Consider the following 18046-nt stretch of genomic DNA (forward strand, 5'->3'; position numbering starts at 1 on the left):
TCTGGAGGCTGATGTGGTTGTTGTAATCGTGTAGTTTTGCTTCAGTATTTTCGAGAGGTGACATTTTCTGAATGTCTACTTAGACTTTATAATTACTGTATTTTTTTATATGAGGCATGCTGGACACTGTGGAGCTATCGGAAATCCTAACATTTATGCATTCATTCTTCTTCAGTACAGTATGTATCCCGGACAGTGCGATGCTGGACACAGTGCTTTATTAATGTTGTTGTTTTTGATACGCTCGTATTTCAGTCGTTGCACAGAGAAAGACGGCTTGTGGGTTTTTTATCTTTACACATCATCAATGCTTTTAAGAATCACTTTGCAGAAGAGCTGACAGCTGCAGGTTCTCTGCACTCACTCCGTCGATCAAAGTCAAGAGATGTAGTCGAAAGCGCACATCTCGGCTCTCGGCTGTTACCTCCAACAGACGACGCTGCTTTAAGTTGATGCACACAGGCGCACTGAACCCGGCGTGATCTTTTCAGGAGCATTCATGTCTTTCACTAATTTAATACATACTGAAAAATATACATGCATTCTTCTATTAGAAAGATACATCAAGGTTTACTTTGTGTCAGTGAGAGGATTTTACGTGACAATATAACGGAAGATCAAGCATGAAAATCGTAGTGTTTCTAGATCATTATTGTGCCAAGCAAAAAAATGCTTTATTTGTTTGTTTGTTTGTTTGTTTGTTTGTTTGTTTGTTTGTTTGTATTTTAATTAGTCGCTCGGTGCACTTTCACAGTCCGACATAAAGGCCAGTCTAATTAATGTGATGGCAGGTGGATGTGTGGTGCTCCTGTGGTCTGGTAAGGGCTTAAAAGTCTCCTAAATAAATGAATCTACCATTTTACAATAATTAGCAGCTGGTAAAAAAAAAAAAATTCCTGCAAACCCATCCAAGAACCTATGTGGTAATTGTACACCTACAGACAGACCTGTATGTTGGACGAAATATAGGAATATAAATCTGTTTTTCAGACAGTAAGCAAACTGCAACATCATCCTATTCCTGTCGGACATTAAGCATCTTTTTGCCGTCAGCTGGAATCACAAAATATTTTGACTGCTCTTGAACATGACAATGAGATAATAATTATGAATATAAACCCACAGCACAGCTATGGTTGAGCTCCAGAAATAGCTTTGAAAAGCCTTTTTTTTTTTTTGCATAGAGGGGAAAACTGGGGATTGTCTTTTTTTATTATTTTACAGCGGCATAAATCTAATCACGGTTAATCCGGCCTTGACCGAGTGCAGATCCGTCTATAGAGGAGGAATGGACTGAACCCATCCAAGCGCTTAATATCAGCAAATCCTCTCCAGGCCGTCAGGGGCAAGCAGCGAGTGCTGGGCTGCACGAGACGATGCGTTTGAGTTCCTTCTCTCTAAAGAAAGTGATTTGAAAGGAGAAAGGATTTGGTGATGGATTTAGAGGTGAAAAAGGTGAAAAGGCGTGGAGTCGAGTTCTTGCCAGACCATGTCACAAGCTTGGGTATTTGGTTTTAAGTCCTTTTTTAACTTAAGGCCATGCTTTTTTTTTTTTTGCTTTTTTCCTCACATATCACCATCTTTCTGAAGGTTGTATATAGTGATTTAATTGTGTATTTTGGGTGGATTCTGTGTGAATTCTTGGGTGAAACAATTTTGTGTTAAAATGTTTAAAATAGTATTTGACGTCTTTGTGACGTTTGAGTGAAGTATATAAAGATTGGGCTTTGTATTTACAGGTTCCAAGGAATTACAGTAAAATAGACTTTCATCGCGTTATCATCGTAGCGTCGTAGATTTGTAGCTAAATGTACATTTGTCTTTTTTCCTTTAAACTATTTTATTCCACCTTCTGCATTGCTGCCCTTTTATGTAAAATTTAAATAAGAACATAAATTAATTTAGTTGAATAGACACACAAACACGAAACATAACACATTATATTTAGAGGTTCAGAGTTAAGGTCAGGGTTAGAATTAAACACAGTCTAGTATTCCAGATGAATAGCAGACCACCCATTAATCTCTGTTCTCCTCAGAGAAAAAGGGTGAATCTGTGTGTGTGTGTGTGTGTGCGTGTGCGTGTGCGTGTGTGTGCATGTGTGTGTTCTATGTGACCCCTGCTCAGCTGCAGACTTGAGGTTAAAAGTCGCGTGCTTCCAGTGCAGGTGTGACAGGTTGCAGTTCTGCTGTGACCCTGTAATTTCTAGAACGTGCCATGCCAGAAATGCATGCCTGTTCCTCCAGAAACAACAGAGCGAGTCTGAACTTGCAGATGAGGAAAAAGGATTGTAAAAATGGAAGGGAATTTGGTGGTGCGTGACAGGATGCAGGGCTGCGTGTTTGAGTTATGTTCTCAGTGACACACCGTTCTGGTATCATGTTTCTGATGTGAAGTCGCTCGGTTGGGGGTTCAGTCCTACATTGCAGATTATTAACATTGCTCTACCCATTCTAGCAATTTTAAACAATTGAATTAAGTTCTACAGCATGTTTGGCTTTTTGTGAATTCCAACAAACTACTAAAATGTCCTTTAAAAATAATTCTTCTTTTACTGTCATTACATAGGCAAGATTCATGTATATACATAAATATTAAAGAATATATAAAATATCCTGCCATCCTGTCTCATCTGTGCTAGCTAACTGAGTTATCTACTAGTCAGCTAGCTAACTAACAACATAGCATCTCTCTTGTTACGGGTAGAAATCGGGAGCATTTTATTTTTTTTTATCTAATTTTGCATCATCATGTTTTTTAGCAGTACCTAAAATGACAAAATCACATAACAGCTAAGATTTTGTTTAGCACCTACATTAGCTTAGCTAACCTATCTAGCCAGCAAAAAAAACTGCATGTAAACCAGCTCATATGTGTTAGAGGTTGTTGAGTATTATTCTGTTAACCAAGTAGTCTTAATTTATCAGATTCTGAGTGAATTATAAAGTATTTATAATTATAAAGTATTTGAACAAACTGTCCGTTAACATTAGCCAAGCTAGTTATAAATTTAACCATCAACCTTAGCAAAGTGTTAGCAACATACTGTAGCTCACTCTTGCTTGCTCTAGCCATATCTGACAAAATATCATGGGATGCACTTAATATCACATAACATCTAAGATTTTGTTCAGCAGTTAGATTAGCTTAGCTAACCTAGCTAGCCAGCAAATCAACTAGTTCAGAGGTAAACATGAATGGGATTTTAGTGTATTTGTTTCGATTTGTATCATCGTGTTCCAAGCAGTTTTATTAACTATAGCCCCAAGCAACAATTAAACTGACAAAATATACTTTTCTAAATTTAAAAACTAGTTTATGTTTTTCAGTCTTTTATTATTGTATACAGCTCATGGGGCAGTCGTGGCCTAATGGTTAGAGAGTCTGACTTGTAACCCGAAGGTTGTGGGTTGGAGTCTCGGGCCGGCCACGACTGAGGTGCCCTTGAGCAAGGCACCGAATCCCCCCCAACTGCTCCCCGGGCGCCGCAGCATAACTGGCTGCCCACTACTCCGGGTGTGTGTTCACAGTGTGTGTGTGTTCACTGCTGTGTGTGTGCACTTTGGATGGGTTAAATGCAGAGAACGAATTCTGAGTACGGGTCACCATACGTAGCCGTATGTCACTTCACTATTCACTATCTACTTGAATGGCTAATTGCTAAAAAAAAACCTAGCATGCATTTGTCACCAGAAAAAGATTATTTAGCAATTTTAAACAGTAGCCATACCTGTAATATATACCATAATAAACATTATTTTATTTATGTCTGTTAGTTAGCTATGTTAACATGCTAATTGTGTTGTATAATAAAGGTTTCCAGATACTGCAACAGTTTATTTATCAGATATGATGATCTCTGTGACTGTGAAATGGAAAATTGGAAAGCAGGTTTGACTGGATTACAAATTTGTTTTGACACAATCAGCTCCAAGAACCATTAACACCTCGTAGCTACTGTTAAATCTGGCCAAAACCTATCGCACAAACCTTTGCAGAGATTCAGCTCCTGTTGAGATATATTCTTCTCTTCTCTTTCTCTTCATCCATCTCACTTTCTTTATTAGTATAGGGGGTTCGGTGTTGTAGCGTCATGTGTATATTGGCATTATACAGATGTTATATCTCGATTCTTTCAGTCACACACACACACACACACACACACACACACACACACACACACACACACACACACACACACACACACACACTCCGTTAGCACCCTGAGGAAGATGCTTATCCCACTGTGATCTTATATCGTGTGAACTGTTAAAAGGGAGCTCTAAAGGCGAGAGGCACTGCCAGACGTTAGCTTATTTAAAGATCTCTCATCTTCTCCTCCCTCACCTCCTTCGCCTGCTAGCTCCATTACTCTCTGCACTTTTCTCATTTTTCCGCAAGAGCTCCCCTGGGCTGAGAGGCAATTATGCAGTTGTATGGTGTGATATTTCATTTCTGAAGCGCTTCGCTGCATTACGGCATGCTGCGAATGCCGGCCCGCTAACGGCTCTGTGCCCCGGCAGAGGAACACAGAAAAGCATGCTAACAGCTTCATAGTCAGAGAAGGAGGACAAGTTTGGGTGTATCAAAGTGACACTACAGAGATTCACTAATCCTTCAGTTATTGCTCACGCAACACTCTGAATTGGTTTTGGTGGACCGCTTTTCACTAGCTTCCTGTAAACTGTGTAATCGCTTGTCATACTCTCCTGAGAAAAATTCTACTCTGTTGTATTTGTCTTCTACTTTGGCTCAGACAGAGTGCCTGGAGAACATATGCAACATGGAAATTGATCATTTTTTGTTATACGTTAAAGAATATGCCTATTTTTTTTATTTTTGTGTTTATTCATAAAAATTCTTTCTCCACTCATTTATGCCTCATAAAGATGGATGGATGGATGGATGGATAGATAGATATTGAGTGTGTGTGTGTTATATTGCTGTATCTATGATATGTACATAAATATATTACTTTGGAATATTAATCTAGCTCCTTCCTCCATGGTCACATGATCGCAATCTGTCACTCGCACTAAGGTCATGCAAGCCAATGCACTATAATGACACTTGCATTAATAATTATGCTACGTTCTTCTTAATTTGAGGGAATTGATTTGTATTTTTCCCACAAAAACATAAGTAAATACCAGAATTAATTTTTTTTCAAGGAAAGCACATGGTCTTTACAAAGTCTATAATAAACACATGATACCATCTGGTACTTACTATGAATATAATATGAATATAACATAATAAGATTTGGAAATCATCCTTAATCCATCAGCATAACTTTAAATTCAATATCCTTTTGCAATAACCAAGTACTGACCCTAAACCTAGTTGTGCAAAACCTTCTGACCAACTATTTGATCTTGTACTTTCCTTCTTTTTTCTATTGGTGCTTTTGCCTTTTCCAAAGTCATCCCTAAGGATAGTGGACAATGGTACTGTAGATGGAGGGTATTGTCTTGTTATATGAACGTCATTACTCATAGGTGAATGTAATCAGTGACTGCCCACCGAGGCACATGCTACATGGCAACAGTGCCAGGGTATAAGATTTATTTCCACTGTAATGTTACACATTTCCATGCACTCATTCAAAAAGTCATCAAAGGGAATTTATCATCTATGGAAGTTCTTTTGATTGCCATCTAATTGATCTCTTATCCATAGCCCGATGTTACCCACATTCGCAAAGCATGAATAACTTGTTGGTGACATTTTAGATTTCTGGCATTCAGTCCTTCTTATGTGAAAATTCAAAGTGCAGATTCAAAAGGTTGATGGAAATCACACTACAGATGGCTGCAGGGCTGAAGCACCCTATGGTGCATTTCACACAGATATTGTGGACGTGGAGCTCAGTGGATGGGGCTGTAGGAGGTGTAGTATAACAATGGATTATGTTAAATAGACATTTTATTTAATTGGATAACTACACTATTTCAGTAAATACCCTGACCAGCATTGTTTTAGGTTTCTCACCTGCATTTGGAGCTCTAATTCTGATGAAAAAGAGCATACAGTATAATTGTCTTTGGATATTGCAGTGTTTTTGTTCTCAGCGAGTCTGCACGAGACATTTACAGCATTTAGCAGACGCCCTTATCCAGAGGGACTTACATTTTTATCTCATTTTTTATACAACTGAGCAATTGAGGGTTAAGGGCCTTGCTCAGGGGCCCAGCAGTGGGAACCTGGTGGACGTAGGAATCAAACTCTCAACCTTCCGATTGGTAGGCCAACACCATAACCACTAGGCTACCACATCCCAACTGTCTCCCATCTACATGTCTCCCAACACAGCAGGCTTCACTATTAAACACAATTAACACACAAAGAGCTTATTTTAGGGTACATTTACTGATATATGTGTAACCTAGTTCAGCCCTTGGGCTGAGAAAAGTGCACATCTTATGCATCTACAGTATATGCAGCAAATATCTTCTCGGTTTATGGTGTTAATAAGATCAAATTTAACCTTGTTTGTTAATAGTCAAGATAGTAATAATACAGTTATGGTACATGAATTAGTTTATTTCATGCCTAAAATTCAAGAATTACAGCACAAGGCACAACAGTTGTTAAGATTTAAGCTCACACCCTGTCAGTCACCAGGGCAGAGCTTTAATCATCAAGCCACCACTTAACCGGTATTATAGCAGTCTATTACTCTCTGCCTCAGATGCTCTACCCACGGACCATCTGATGTATATTGTACACTTGGCTGGCCACAAATCCTGGAGCCTTGGCTGTCCACGTTGGTTGGTCATGTATTCATTAGTTTGATGGGAAAGCAAACTTTTGAACATACTGACAACAATGTGGCTGTTTGAGCACAATACCTAAAAAATAATTGAGAAAAGAACAAGTTTGTGAGGTTCACAGCAAGCAGTGTTTGGCATTAGGGGTTTTGTTGCAAGCCAGTCTTCTAGCTGTCATGAGACAGTCTTGTACTTTGCCATTAAACATGGACAATACGTAGACTAAAAAATAACAGAAAATAGGCATTTGACCAGTATAAAACAAACAAGAGGTTTCATCATTTATCTGTAACTAAATGCTTCAGATCTGTGGTATAACATAGCAATATGCTAAGAGTTTTTGTCGATCCTTTGACTGTATCTTGCTTCAAAAAATGTTTATAAAAGTGACTGCACAAGAATATACAGCCTGCAGAATTGCTTGTGGTTAGCTAAGTTTATCTGAAGCAAAGATTGTGGCAGAACCGAGGATGAAACTACCATCACCATCTTTCCACCAAGCTATAGTAAACCATGCAATTTACAGCCTGGAAGTCTGTTTGATCGTAAAATTTTAGAAGTCTCAAAAATAATCAACACTACTGTCTTTTTCTTTACACAGAGATCCGAGGGAGTCGTTGTGTAAAGGAAGGGCCGGTTCGGCAGCTTCCTCTGTATGACACCCCGTACGAGCCTGCAGAGAACGGCGGGGATTCTGATCCCCTGGGTTCACGTGAGAGCAGGCTGCCTCAGGATGACGAGAGGCCGCCAGAGGAATATGATCAGCCCTGGGAGTGGAAGAAGGAACGCATCTCAAAAGCCTTTGCAGGTATGAACCAGAGCAGGTGTTTTTAGCAGTGTATCCTATGTTGTTTCTGTAGCCAATGCTTGGTGTTTGGTGATTGGTTCTGCACTCAAGCATTCTGTGCTGCTGCTGCTGCTGTGTGTGTGTGTGTGTGTGTGTGTGTGTGTGTGTGTGTGTGTGTGTGTGTGTGTGTGTGTGTGTGTGTGTGTGTGTGTGTGTGTGTGTGTGTGTGCGCGCGTGTGTGCGTGCGTGCTCTGGTTAGCACTGAATGTATTGCCAGTTGGTGTTATACTGATAGTGATGGCATACTAGCGCTTAAGGAGTGGGGAACTTCTTTCCTTGAGGGCTGATGATCCTAAAGCCATTGATGTATTTTAACATTTAATGGAATGGTTTTAATAGAGAGTAAGCGGTCTTTGGTTGAGGTAGCAGACAATTTAAAGGTAATTCCACAACAAATCTTAGAGTGAAGCCCTCTGGCAATGGGATTCTCCATCTCTGCTCTATGGCGATGGTGAGTGGCTTAGCAGATTTTCTTAAAAATCCAGTCTTTGGGTTTTATCTCAATCTTTAATGCTGAACACTTCTTTTTCCGTTTCTCATTCTACTCCAGTTTTTTTTTTTTACCTTCTTTGATGGGTTGTCAAGCAAAGGAAACTTTCCATCTTTCACTCTTGCAGGTTCTCCTGATGGAATGAATGTGTTTCTGTTTGACTGAATGTTAGAAATGTAAGGCTAAGTTGGCCATAACTAAACAGGGCTGTTCAAAGATAAGAGGAATTTGTGTTAACTCTTTAGCAAGAGGATTATATTTACTGCAAAGTAACCTATTTATAGTATTTGAAAGGTATTTTCCTTTCTTTTCTTGTTTTCTGGAATAGCTCTGCTTTGTTATGACTGCATTAGCAGTAAAGAAGCAGGCAGAGGATCTGCTCGGAGAAGAGTCAACACCTCCAAATCGCTCACAGGTACCCATGGAGAAGGGCTGCTATTTTTCTTCCACTAATGTCTCTCTTTCTTTTTTCTATAGTTTTTCATTTAAGTGTGTGTCTGCTTGGGTGACCACAACAGCCTCTGAGGTAACTGTAGCTCAGTGATTAAGGTTTTGTGCCAGTGGCTGGTGTATTCAAATCCCAACACTACAAGAGAACCATTTCCGTGTACTTAAGCAACACCATTAACTGAATTGGACTCACTTTAGGTTAAAAAAAAATGTTTGGCAAAAGTAAAAAGCTTCTTTGCATAAAGTACCTAGCAAATGTCTTACATCCACACAGTGTCAACAATAAAAAAATTACCCAGATGTCTTCATTTCTCCCATAATTGTCATTTCAGACAGAGCTAGTGCTATTTGCAGATTAGCATGCAAATTAGCCCAGCTTCTCGGCACACTTTGATAATTAATTTCCTTTCATCAGGATTACGAATTAATTCTTTCCTTTGAAGAGGAGACAAGAATTTGCCGTCCCTCCGGAGCATGATATTTTCCACTTGTCTTTGTCCTCTGTTCTTTTTATGTTCCATTTCCCTCGCACTAACATAGCTTGGTTTGACAGAGGAGATGCCTGTCAGGAAGCAGAGATATCGTCTCTCTCCCTCTCTCTCTCTCTCTCTCTCTCACGCTCTCTCTCTCTCGCTCAGAAGCATAAAACCTCGCTTTGATCCTGTTTGCTCACAGACAGTGTCTTCAAAATGGTTCGAGGCAAATTCTCAGGAACAACAGCAATATGCTGAAATTTAAAGATGTATCATTCTGTAACCAGGCGCCACCCTTTGAGACACGATCCTTCTCCCAAGAAGGGTCAAGACATCAACCGATGGTCTAATATGAACAGCATTTAGAGACTTCTTTAAATAGCTCGAGCGATGCTTAGTTTATTGGATTTGTTTTTAGCAGACTTTTAGGAGAGGCTCGAGAAGACAACTTCTCCCCTGAAAGAAAGCTTTTGTGTTTCTATTCTCTTTATTTCCATGTAAAAATATGCAGCTGATTTCCCATGGTCCTCTATTCTTTATATTACAATGCGCCTTATTTCCATTCCTTCAATCCGTTTCGGATTGAAGTGTCAAACGGAAAAATATGTGGAAATAATATAGATGGATTCACGTACACTTGAAATAAAAAAAAAAAAAAACAAAGCTTGGAAAGGAGCCAAAGAAATTTAAGTTGGGAAAGTTGTGTATGCTTATCAGGGCCAGGCATTAAAGTAATTACTGAGCAGTGCGTTATTAAAAACATGTCCTGTTAAACTTCATTAATCTTCATTGGGACTAGTGGTGGAGAACTAATTGGTAACTCTTGGCTTGGTTTTCTGCCTCAGAATCGTTGTGTTGTACTGTGTTGTGTGTCGATGCGCAAATTTCATGTCTCATGTCTCACATTCAGTGCTTTTTCTACCTGCAGAATCCTCGGCAGGACGCATATTTGTGCTCGTGCTGGGACTCTGTGGGATTGTGTACATTTAATAACTTATCTTTGAAACCTCTTATTTCACTACACACACACACACACACACATACTTAACCTTCAATCATGTACACACAGCATGTGCTGCTGGGAAGATTTGAGACTATTTGTGCGCACACGTGTGTGTTTTCGTGCACTGACTAGATATTAGTATGCGCACATCACTAGATAAATTTTGTTTGGAAAATTAAATGCAGAACTCCAGAAATGCAGACTGCAGTAGCGGGTGTAATGCTGCGAATCTAGCATTTGACTAATCCCCAGTAAAAAAAAAAAAACGCATAAACTTGTTGAATTTCCAATTAAGTATAAAACTCTGTCTGACTTAAGTATGTTGCATAGAATCTGTCACCTATTTCCTCAGGAGTAAAGGGATTAACTAAAGATATTTGATAGTGTTACATTTAGCATTTACATTTACAGCATTTAGCAAATGCCCCTTATTCTGTGCGACTTACATTTTATCTCATTTTAATACAACTGAGCAATTGAGGGTTAAGGGCCTTACTGAGGGGCCCAACAGTGGTAGCTTGGTGGAGGTAGGAATCGAACTCACAACCTTCCGATTGGTAGCCCAGCACGTTAACCTCTAGGCTACCACATCCTTGTGTTATAATTCCATGGTATTCCATAGTGACCTTGCTCCATTGGCAGAAACCATTTCTACTAAAATTAGCGTCAAATTAATAATAATTCTTTATCTCATTATAGTGTATCTAGAGGTGTCAGCGTCTATGGTGTAGGGTTTACCAAACAACTGATCAGTTGTGTTGAGTAAAAGGGCTAGCAGTTTGGAGCTTTTGTCACGACTTAGCACCCATCATAGCTAACCAATTGTGTGAAAGACGCAAAAGAGTGTTAAAGAATTGTGCAGCTCAATATCAAGCAATCAGCTAATCTATGTACATGTATATCTCAATCAGACAAATTGAAATCGGTTACTGTACAGTTTCCTTTTCCTATTTCCTTGTGTGCCTCTGTGCCTATGCTGAAAGGCTAGTAGGATGAGATGAGAGACTTTCTTCTCTAAACGGTGGCACAAACCTGGCACCCAGGGAATTTCTCCTTCTCTTGGCCTGGTTGTTATTTGGTGATAACCTTGCTAATAGCCTTCTATAATCTTTCAGAGGATAGTGTTGATCTCTCAGGCTTTATACTTCCATGCTCTAATCCTGTCAAAGTTCCATGCTCTAATGCTGTCAAAGTGACAAAAAAAAACAACAGGAAATTCACTCATATAGTACACAGACATGTTCAGATATATAGCCAATACGGTTGTATTTATTTGTGCTGCTACTTTGTGATAGAACAGCAGAAAAAATGTTGAAAGGATGACAAATATTGAAAGATTTCTCTATGAGAATGAAGCATTATGCAGCACTATACAGTGCATCCAGGTTGTTTAACCTGGTATGAAAAAAGTAGGCATCTTTTTTTCATAAAGGATTAGATCAATTGAAAAAGATTGGAATCAAATCAGCACAATTCAAGAAGTGAAGAAGAAGAAGTGACGTGACACACAGCTAGTTCCCTGCATTTAATCGAGCCAAAGTACACACACACAGCAGTGAACACACACACACACAATGAACACAAATCCGGAGCAGTGGGCAGACATTTATGCTGCGGCACCCGGGGAGCAGTTGGGGGGTTCGGTGCCTTGCTCAAGGGCACCTCAGTCGTGGCCGGCCCGAGACTCGAACCCACAACCTTAGGGTTAGGAGTCAGACTCTCTAACCATTAGGACACAACTTCCCCAAGCTGGATTAGTTTTACACGTGGAATGATTGTCTTCATAAGGCGTTATGATGACTTCCTATATGATGCCTTCTGATGAAAACTTCTATAAACCTGCAAAAACCTCTATAAGGTTTATACATACATACATACATACATACATACATAAGCTGCCATAACAATGTCAGCTTGACATAACACACATGTTATCCAATATAGAACCTTATTGTTGAGGTTCAAACATTCAAATGTCAGCGGAGATCATTTCGATTAGCGTCAAACATCAAATCCTTAAGACCATGAACTTTAAGAAAATAACTATATACCTACTATAAATGTTTTCATTAAAAAACTCTCATAGAATTACAAATGTCACTTTTTATGTCAACTGAACAAATACTCAGCCGTTTAAGTGAACACAATCTTGTTGCTTACAGTACATCAGAGCAGTCTTTATGCTTGCAAGTGCCTACACAAATATGACATTATACTATAACTGGTTATGAAGGTTTATATCAGTTTTCATGTAGGGACCTATGTAGGTACCCTTCAATCAATTCTCAAAGTTAGTGTTAGTGTAATGTGCATTATACGACTGATTTATGAATGTATGTCTAATTTTCACAATTTCCTACATGCTACGAGTTCCGTAAAATTCCTTGCTATAAAATAGACTAGATTCGTTAATAGTTTATGGAAAAATATAAGACAATTTCATCTTTATTTTGTTTTTCCAAAATCTTTTTTTTTTGTTTTAAACTCAAAAATGTTTGTTGCTTGAGACTTGTATGATAATTATAAGAATTTCATTACGGACTATAAAGATACAGATTGCTCATCAGACCATTGAGTGGAAATGAAAAATCTATGAGTTCTTGAAATCTTTCACCATTTTAAGCTACGTCTCTATATATGTAGATCCTCTTTGGTACGACGATGAGCCGCTTTCAGCTGAATAATTTTGCATACATGTTTATGATTGGCTGATTTAAGCCACAACCAAGGATCTGTAACAGAAGATGGTTTGTGTTTTTAAAACTATGCTTTCTGAACCACATTAGAGCTGAAATTCTCAGTCAATTACTGCTATAAAATCTTGGCACGCACAACTAATCCAGCTCGAATATGGCTTATTTCCTCCATGTTAGCACTGCAATCAAGGATGAGGAACTGCTATCTATCTCTAACATGTCTGACTTTTGCTTTATACATTTTTTTCCTCCCTCATCCTACACAGAATAACAGCCGTGTTTTTTTATTCACAGTTGCAAATAACACCCACATCAGGCTGCGCAATCTCAGCCGACCTTAAGTCTGTTGACATCAAGCTGTTTTTTTTTTTTTTTTCCTCTGTAAAGTTGTCAGTGTGTCTTAATTAAGGCTCTGTCAGGCATGGATGAAGGTGTGAAATGGAGTGTGTTCCTTTGCCGACTGTGTCCTACTTCTGCTGTTCAAAAAAAAAAAGAAGGCTAAAATCAGGACACCGTGACTCGAATAGCATCCTCTAGTGAGTTTGGCCGCTAGAGAGTTTTGGGAACATGATGCAAGGTATACGCATGAAGTGTGTCCCAACTGGAAGCAGGCTAGAGATTGGTTCAAAGTAAGGACAGTGTGTCAATGTGTGCCCGGGTAAAGCGAAATGATCCGCATGGTTTCGGTGCTTCGGTGGTGAGCTCAGCCAAAGTTCAGCAGAGATATTCACAATGTGTGTAGCTACAGTTACATAATGTCTCTTTTATTATACGCTGGCTTGTGAATGTCCAACTGGATCTGTTTCTTAGTTTATGGCTACACTGCATCGAATGCAAAATTGGTGAATGTGATTCCCAAAGCTCCTTTTATACTGTACACTGTACCATGTATTGTATTTTATATTTTCCCTGTACTAATGATATCGCTTTGTGTTGCAATAAGAGTGGCTTTCTAAATAGTTTTTGCTTCAAATATATTAAAGAAAAAAGTATGAAATGTCCTTTTCAGGATTGAGATTATGAATCACTTGGGTATGATTTGTTTTTATGTTCATTCTGAAATGCTTCAGCACTATTCAGAAGGCTTTCAGATTTCCAATGATAACCAAAGATGATGCATGGATGGGTAAAATATGTGAGAAAAGGGTGATGGAAATATCCTTGAATAAATGAAGACTAGCGAGGACCGTGTTTCCGTCCCAGCATGGAGCGTGGAGTTGCTTTCTCTTTAGAATATTTCCATTATAGGAGTTGATTGAGAAACATGGACTAGTCTGCACCAGTTTAAAATTGATTGAAGTCACAACAACAAAAATCATTCGAGAAATGGAGTCATAATGTCCATGTTTTGTGATTGACTACAGATGCATTTTGGGAAGGAACTGCTTGCTGATTGGTCGCCCATACTCTCTTATAAATAACAGTGCCAGGTAGAACCATAAAGAAGTTTTGCAGTCAAGGAAGAGGCATTTTTTTGGTTCCTTTGTTAGTTTTAGTAAATGGTTCTTAATAGAACCCTGTTTTTTAGAGAACCCCGTTTCTTTCTAAAGTACCTTTTCCACTCTTGGGCAATGGAATTGTTACATGGATGTTAAAGGTTCTTCATAGACTCGTACATCCTGAGAGAAAACATATACAATCTTTATTTTAATGAGCATAGAAATGTGAGTGGATCCAAAGAACGACAGATTTAGCCACTTGACGTGATGACTGTTTAGTGACTTAGTTTCAAGAAGACAAATCTAAGGACTTTTTGGGCAGATCTCAGCGAATTTCCTGCATGCGATAATGCACTCCACTCGATTCACAGCCTGTGTCTAAAGCCTGAACAAATTCTTTTCAGTGTTGGAATCCATCTTTGTAAATAGCAGCTAAATATCAGGAATAAATGTTGCTGCCATATTTTGTACAGTATTTTGACATTGTGAAATAAATCCCATCCTTTTCTTGAGGTAGTGTTTTTGTGCTTAAATACTTCATGGACTCAAAAAGACTAAAGTGAACTTTTCTTAAATGGTCCCTTATTGGATGTGATTGGTGCCTTGCTTTGGTGCTGCACTGCTTGATTGTTGCTCAAGAAACTTGAAAGATCTCTTCGTATCCCCCTACGCACCCTACTGTACCTGCACTATAGACTTTGCACCATTTAGCACCAATACCAAGAGGCACAATGATGGCTCTGACACGTTCCTGGAAAGCAGAAACTCACTTTAGTAGAGTGTAAAACATCGCCACTTGATTCACTTCAACTTCCATGGAGAAAATTTAGAGATGTGACAGTTCATCTTATTACTGTGTCAACTAGGCTGTGTTACCTGCGTGAATTGACTTCTCATCCTTCCTGAAGGGAGAAACGACCCAAGCTCTCTTCTCCCAAAACAATTACTCACTAATCTGCAGCACAGGATGAAGATTAGCACTTTAATCAGGCCTGTGGCAGCCCTTTGCTTCACTCTGCTGTAGAGAAACTTATTATATTAGCTGTCAAAGCCAATGACCTCTCTGTGACTTAGCGACTCGGCTCCCGATCCGCCAGCAGGGATGAGATAATGCTGATCCTCCTCTGGCTGTCATCGCCAGCTAGCTGCTCTCTAATGGTGGCCTATATGGCCGTCGTTGAGAGGATGTGATTGGAGAATGCTGACAGTGGAGCACTAGTCTTCACGTCATCTTGCTGAAGCTGTGGCTTCATTTATTAGCAAAGACTGCAGTGCAGCTAGAGCGAGTCACCTCTGTGGCTGGGGACAAGGACGAGTACATAATTTGGTGTTGGAGGAGGTGTTTTATTAGCTTGTAAAATGCAACATGGGTCAATGCTGCAGTCAACAATATCAAGCCTGTGTCTCACTTTACTCTTTTCAGCAGAGGCCAAAAAATGGAATTTGTGCTTGTTTTGTTGTTCAGAATTGAATGTCTTTTTCACATTGGTGGTTAATATGAAGCTCATATGAAAGTACATGTGTCACACTGAAAACTAACAGTTTTATGTCAGACTTGAGGCCATAAAACAATTCATTTGTTTATACCAATTGAAAATGTCAGATAAGTCAATTTTCATTCTGCCAGCGGAATAGAGTGCCAGTGTACTGGTAAAAAAAAAAAAAAAAAAGGTTAAATTCCGCTTGTCATCGGGATCTTTATGCTTTTCGTTCATTCGTTATTTTATCCATCGGAAGGTTCACACAGAATTCGGTTGAACCTGTCAAGACTGGGATCCTGCAGGATCTCTTAATTAGGCTGCTAGTCTGCATATATTTTCTACGTAACGATAGAAAATATCATTTGCAGGAGTCACCTGCTTTCGTTAATTGAGATTTAGGCCTGCAGGGCTAACAGGTTTTCTCTGGTTGTATCTTGTCGTATCATTATTAGCTAACGCAGAGAACATGGAAGAGAAAGAAAAGGCCTTCATTTGCACTTTTGATCCAGGTGTGTACTCGTGTCCTCTCCTCTGAGCAATCCTTCTTTCTCTCCCTTCTTCGTTATTAGGAAATGTCTCTGTTGTTTAGTCCTAAAGAGTAATGAGAGTTTTAAAGCTCAATACTGGTTAATCCTAAAGCCATCACCCCAAAGATGTCTGTGCTAATTTACCTTTTCTTCCAGGGCAGTTTTTTTGGAGCATTTTCTTCCTGTGTCCTTCATTTCTTTTCCTGGTCACTTCCTGTTTTCTAACATCATACTGTTGTGCCCTTTATCTAATCATGTTTCAATGATCTATAGTTCTTTCCTTCACTCATTTACAATCTTTCTCTTTTCCTTCTTCTCCCTCCCTTGTCTTCTTTCTTTCTTTCTTTCTTTCTTTCTTTCTTTCTTTCTTTCTTTCTTTTCTTTTCTTTTCTTTTCTTGCCATTGTCTGTGTTGTATCTGGCATCTTTTCTTTTTTGCTTTTTCTCCATTGCTTTCTTTCCTGTTCCACACATTCTTCATACTATTTTCTTTCTTTCTTTCTTTCTTTCTTTCTTTCTTTCTTTCTTTCTTTCTTTCTTTCTTAAACTCTTTCTGATTTACTTTGCTGTATCTTTCTTTTATCACTTTTTACTCTCTGTATATTCTCTCTCTCTCTCTCTCTCTCTCTCTCTCTCTCTCTCTCTCTCTCTCTCTCTCTCTCTCTCTCTCTCTCTGTTCTTCTGCCTCCCTGCAGTAGAGATTAAAGTGATAAAGGACCTCCCGTGGCCTCCTCCTGTTGGCCAGCTCAGCACTACGTCCCCCCTGGTGGAGGTGGCTGAGGGTCCTCCTGCTCCCCAGCAGGCGTCCCAGCTCTCCCCTGGACAGAGCACCTCAGGCTGTGAGCAGCACCACCAGGGTGGGTCTGACCCTCAACTTCATCCCTTCATCCCTCCATCTCCAATAACATAGTGAATGCCTGCTTCATCCAATAAACTGGGGGAAACTGCTGAAAGGAGAGTTGAAGAGTTGGACCTGGAAATCTATCTGGCCTGTTCTTATGACATTGTGAAATGATATGATATTGAATTACGATGTAATACTGATTGTAGGTGTTTCTCCTACTATCTCAAACTTTATCCTACTTCAATTTGCTCTTCTAAAAGGGTCCTTAGGTGCTCAGGTTCTACTTGAAACCTTTTCTGGAAGGGAAGCACTGTTCATGGTACAACAAAGAGTCTTTAAAAGTTCACCCAGTGGGGCAAATTAACTAATCTTCAAAGTGCAAGATGGTGTATGAAGTGACTTGTACCACAGTGTTGTTGAATTCTTGATTCGGATTATTCAGAAGGTGTTTAATATACAGCAGCCCTGACAATAGGTTTCTATTAATCCACTTGTGCTTAAATGTTATTGTCTCTGTAGCAAATGCTATTTCAGCAGTGGTGGACACACCACATATAGGCATTCTGTAAGGACGTGCACACGTATTATGGAAGTGTTCTCTAGATCCAGTGTTTTGAACCAGTTTTCTGGCATGGGGAAAGTCTTTAGGAGAGGGCTTTGTGGTTAACATGGTTAAGTCTTATTAACTTCACTATAGAAAAAAGGTTGTTTAAATCTGCATTGGAAGACATAAATGATAACAACTGTAATTATAAGCTGAAACTCTAGTTATAAAGCAATAATAAAAAAATAAGTAAAAAAATTGCAAATCGTGACAACGTGCTGTGGTGAATCTGTATTTTCCGATAAGGAGAAAAGTGTTGCAACCTATATGTACAACAACAATTTGAACAATTAATGAATTTGAAAAAAAAATGTTTTGGGTGAAGTAGCTGTGAACATATGCTCCTTGTATGTCTAGATAAAGTTAATGGGCTGCAGTTTGATTAATGTTCTTCTTTGAGAGCAAACACCTGCTTCCTCTGAG

At 39.2% G+C, this 18046-nt stretch overlaps 1 protein-coding gene across 3 annotated transcripts in view; it reads left to right on the forward strand.

Annotated features, from left to right (window-relative positions):
• zgc:158464 (uncharacterized protein LOC791139 homolog) overlaps nucleotides 1-18046 on the forward strand; it is a 126405-nt gene that overhangs the window by 83115 nt on the left and 25244 nt on the right. Inside the window, exons 3-4 of one of the 3 annotated variants that reach the window (XM_047822420.1) lie at nucleotides 7372-7578; nucleotides 16871-17032. In XM_047822420.1, the coding sequence (XP_047678376.1) occupies nucleotides 7372-7578; nucleotides 16871-17032 (369 nt within the window). Of the gene's footprint in view, nucleotides 1-7371; nucleotides 7579-8435; nucleotides 8523-16870; nucleotides 17033-18046 lie in introns of all 3 variants that reach the window. The other 2 variants (XM_047822421.1, XM_047822422.1) reach the window with 2 other exon arrangements.

The sequence above is a fragment of the Tachysurus fulvidraco genome, chromosome 13 (assembly GCF_022655615.1).
Source record: "Tachysurus fulvidraco isolate hzauxx_2018 chromosome 13, HZAU_PFXX_2.0, whole genome shotgun sequence".
NCBI classification, from domain to species: domain Eukaryota; kingdom Metazoa; phylum Chordata; class Actinopteri; order Siluriformes; family Bagridae; genus Tachysurus; species Tachysurus fulvidraco.